This window comes from Piliocolobus tephrosceles, chromosome 21 (assembly GCF_002776525.5).
Source record: "Piliocolobus tephrosceles isolate RC106 chromosome 21, ASM277652v3, whole genome shotgun sequence".
NCBI lineage: Eukaryota > Metazoa > Chordata > Mammalia > Primates > Cercopithecidae > Piliocolobus > Piliocolobus tephrosceles.
The window spans coordinates 40,594,311-40,598,285 of NC_045454.1; the positions used below are offsets into that span (position 1 = coordinate 40,594,311).

Sequence of the window (3,975 nt, forward strand, 5' to 3'; positions counted from 1 at the left end):
AAAAAAAAAAAAAAAGGCCGGGCGTGGTGGCTCAAGCCTGTAATCCCAGCACTTTGGGAGGCCGAGACGGGCGGATCACGAGGTCAGGAGATCAAGACCATCCTGGGTAACACGGTGAAACCCCGTCTCTAATAAAAAATACAAAAAACTAGCCAGGCGAGGTGGCAGGCGCCTGTAGTTCCAGCTACTCGGGAGGCTGAGGCAGGAGAATGGCATAAACCCAGGAGGTGGAACTTGCAGTGAGCCGAGATCGTGCCACTGCACTCCAGCCTGGGCGACAGAGCGAGACTCCATCTCAAAAAAAAAAAAAAAAAAACTAAGGCTTCAAGTGATCACAGTTAAAATACAGAAATAATTTTTGTATGTTCATGGTAGTGTTAAATTTATGAGGAAGTGAGTGTGGAAAGAGAATTCTGACAACAAAGTCATATCACTGAACCGAGACTACAGGATTATATGGAATTTCTCAGGAATTCTGAGAATGGATCCTCACTACTGCCAATCTCACCCCTCCTCCTATACACACATGGGGGATGTTTTAGGACTCCATCTCCCTTGAGGATGTGGCTGTGAACTTCACCCTGGAGGAGTGGGCTTTGCTGGATCCTGGCCAGAGGAATATCTACAGAGATGTGATGCGGGCAACCTTCAAGAACCTGGCCTGCATAGGTAAGGGTGACTTAATTTCTCTACTTAATTAAGGAGAGAACAAGTGTTTCTTGCACAACAACTGTGTTCCAAGATTTAAAATGTGGGAAAGGGCTGGATACGGTGGCTCCCACCTGTAATTCCAGCTCTTTGGGAGGCCAAGGTGGGCGGATTACGAGGTCAGGAGTCTGAGACCAGCCTGACCAACATGGGGAAACCCCGTCTCTATTAAAAGTATAAAAAATTAGCCAGGCATGGTGGCAGGTGCCTGTAATTCTGGCTACTCAGCAGGTTGAGGCAAGAGAATTGCTTGAACCTGGGAGGCAGAGGTTGCAGTGAGCTGAGACTGCACCACTGCACTCCTGCCTGGGCAACAGAGCGAGACTCTGTCTCAAAAGAAAAAAATGTGGGTAGGGAATACTTTAGTAAGTAAACCAGACACGGTCATAGCTAATCATGGATCTTAGAGTGTTATAATTTTCTATCATTTCTAATAATTTATAGTGGGTTCTCTGGGCTTGTATTTTAGGGGAAAAATGGAAAGACCAGGATATTGAAGACAACCCCAAAAACCAAGGAAGAAAACTAAGGTGAGTTGCATTCACGAGTAATTAGCCCCGAGAGAATCTTACTATTTTGTAAATTTCAAAAGCCAAGCAAGCAAAACAATAAGCACAGTTTCAAGTTTATTCATTCTTAGAAAATTTTTACTGAAGACGTTTCATTGAAACTCTCATGGGCTGGGCAAGGTAGCTAATACCTCTAATCCCAGCATTTGGGAGGTGAAGGCTGGAGAATTGCTTGGGGCCAGGAGTTCAACATCAGCCTGGTCAACAGAGAGAAAACCTGTCTCTACAGAAAAAAAAAAGTCATAGATGTTCAGGGTGTGAAAAGAAATCACTATGAAACAGTATTTTAAAATCCTGGCTGGACGTGGTGTCTCATGCATGTAATCCCAGCCCTTTGGGAGGCCGAGGCAGGTGGATCACCTGAGGTCAGGAGTTCAAGACCAGCCTGACCAACATGGAGAATCCCTGTCTCTACTAAAAAAAAAATACAAAATTAGCGAGGTGTGGTGGTACATGCCTGTGATTCCAGCTACTTGGGAGGCTGAGGCAGGAGTGTCTCTTTAACCCAGGAGGCGGAGGTCACGGTGAGCTGAGATCACACAGTTGCACTCCAGCCTGGGCAGCAAGAGCAAAACTCCATCTTAAAAAAAAAAAAAAAAAAAAGACCGGGTGTGGTGGCTCACGCCTGTAATCCCAGCGCTTTGGGAGGCTGAGGCAGGCGGATCATGAGGTCGGGAGATCGAGACCAGCCTGGCTAACACGGTGAAACCCCATCTCTACTAAAAAGACAAAAAAATTAGTTGGGTGTGGTGATGGGCGCCTGTAGTCCCAGCTACTTGGGAAGGTGAGGCAGGAGGATGGCGTGAACTTGGGAGGCGGAGCTTGCAGTAAGCCAAGATCGTGCCACTGCGCTCCAGTCTGGGTGACAGAGCAAGACTCCGTCTCAAAAAAAAAAAAAAAATCTTGACTATTTTGATAATAGTTATGGTCACTGCCTGTTCTAGAGTATTGAGTATATTAGCTTTTAAACAATTTAGACAGGGCAGATAACGTAGAGTTTCTCTGAAAATATTTAAAATGTAATTCTGGTACTTGCTAATAAATATAAGATCATTAATACAAAACTATTAATAATGTGGTACTCATTTTTTACAGCAGTCCTACGGTTGAAACACTCTGTGAAAATAAAGATGATCGTCCGTGTGGAAAAAGCACTAGCCCGATTCCTGATCTTCATACGAACCTGGAAACTCCTACTGGATTAAAACCATGTGACTGCAGTGTGTGTGGGGAAGTCTTCATGCATCAAGTCTCCCTTAATAGACACATGAGGTCTCACACTGAACAGAAACCAAATGAGTATCACGAATATGGAGAGAAGCCACATAAATGTAAAGAATGTGGGAAGACCTTCACTCGCAGCTCCAGTATCCGAACCCATGAAAGAATTCATACTGGAGAGAAACCCTATGAATGTAAGGAATGTGGCAAAGCTTTCGCATTTCTCTTTTCCTTTCGAAACCATATAAGAATTCATACTGGAGAGACACCCTATGAATGTAAGGAATGTGGGAAGGCGTTCAGGTATCTTACTGCTCTTCGGCGCCATGAAAAAAATCACACTGGAGAGAAACCCTACAAATGTAAACAGTGTGGAAAAGCCTTTATCTATTACCAGCCTTTTCTAACCCACGAAAGGACTCACACCGGAGAGAAACCTTATGAATGTAAGCAGTGTGGGAAAGCCTTCAGTTGTCCCACGTACTTACGGAGTCATGAGAAAACTCATACTGGAGAGAAACCTTTTGTCTGTAGGGAATGTGGGAGAGCCTTCTTTTCCCACTCAAGCCTTCGAAAACACGTGAAAACCCACACCGGAGTTCAACCTTATACATGTAAGAAATGTGGGGAAGCCTTCAAGTCGTCTAGTTCCTGTCAAGTGCACGAAAGAACTCATTTTGGAGAAAAACCCTATGAGTGTAAACAATGTGGTAAAGCCTTCAATTCTTCAAGTTACCTTCAATTGCATGAAAGAGTTCACACTGGTGAGAAAACTTACGAATGTAAAGAATGTGGTAAAGCCTTTCTTTATTCCACTCACTTTCGAATCCATGAAAGAACCCATACTAGAGAGAAACCCTATGAATGCAAACAGTGTGGTCGGGTCTTCATTTACTTCAGTCACCTTCGAAGGCACGAAAGAAGTCACACTGGAGTAAAACCATGTGAGTGTAAGCAGTGTGGCAAAGCTTTCACTTGTTTAAATTCCCTGAAAGTACACAAAAGAATTCATACTGGAGAAAGACCCTTTCAATGTAGACAGTGTGGTAAAGCCTTCAGTTACTCAAAGTCTCTGCACGTGCACGAAAGGACTCATACTAGGCAGAAGCCCTAAAAAAGTAAACTGTGACAATGCTGTCAGCTGTATTAGTTCCTTTTGGATATGTGAGAGTACTTACGCTGGAGAGAAATTCAAGGAATATAAACGGTGTGATTAAGCCTTCAGTTGTCCTAATTCACTTTGAAGACATGACTCATGCGGCAATGAAATACTTGATAAATATGGGAGGCACTTCCACTCTCCTGTAGGATTGCAAATATGCGAATGGACTCCATGGACAGAAACCCTATGAATGTAAGGAGTGTGGGAAAGCCTTCACTCCACAGAATCTTTTAAAGACACCTGACAATATATACTGAGAGAAACTGTAAGGAAACTTCTTTATCCATCCCATCTTTTGTGGTTTTTTTTTTTTTT

At 43.6% G+C, this 3,975-nt stretch overlaps 1 protein-coding gene across 1 annotated transcript in view; it reads left to right on the top strand.

Annotated features, from left to right (window-relative positions):
* ZNF490 (zinc finger protein 490) overlaps positions 1–3,975 on the top strand; it is a 31,857-nt gene extending 27,882 nt beyond the window's left edge. Inside the window, exons 3-5 of the mRNA XM_023188786.2 lie at positions 543–669; positions 1,178–1,238; positions 2,373–3,975. Coding sequence (XP_023044554.1) covers positions 543–669; positions 1,178–1,238; positions 2,373–3,612 — 1,428 coding nt within the window. The 3' untranslated portion in view covers positions 3,613–3,975. The remainder of the gene's footprint in view (positions 1–542; positions 670–1,177; positions 1,239–2,372) is intronic.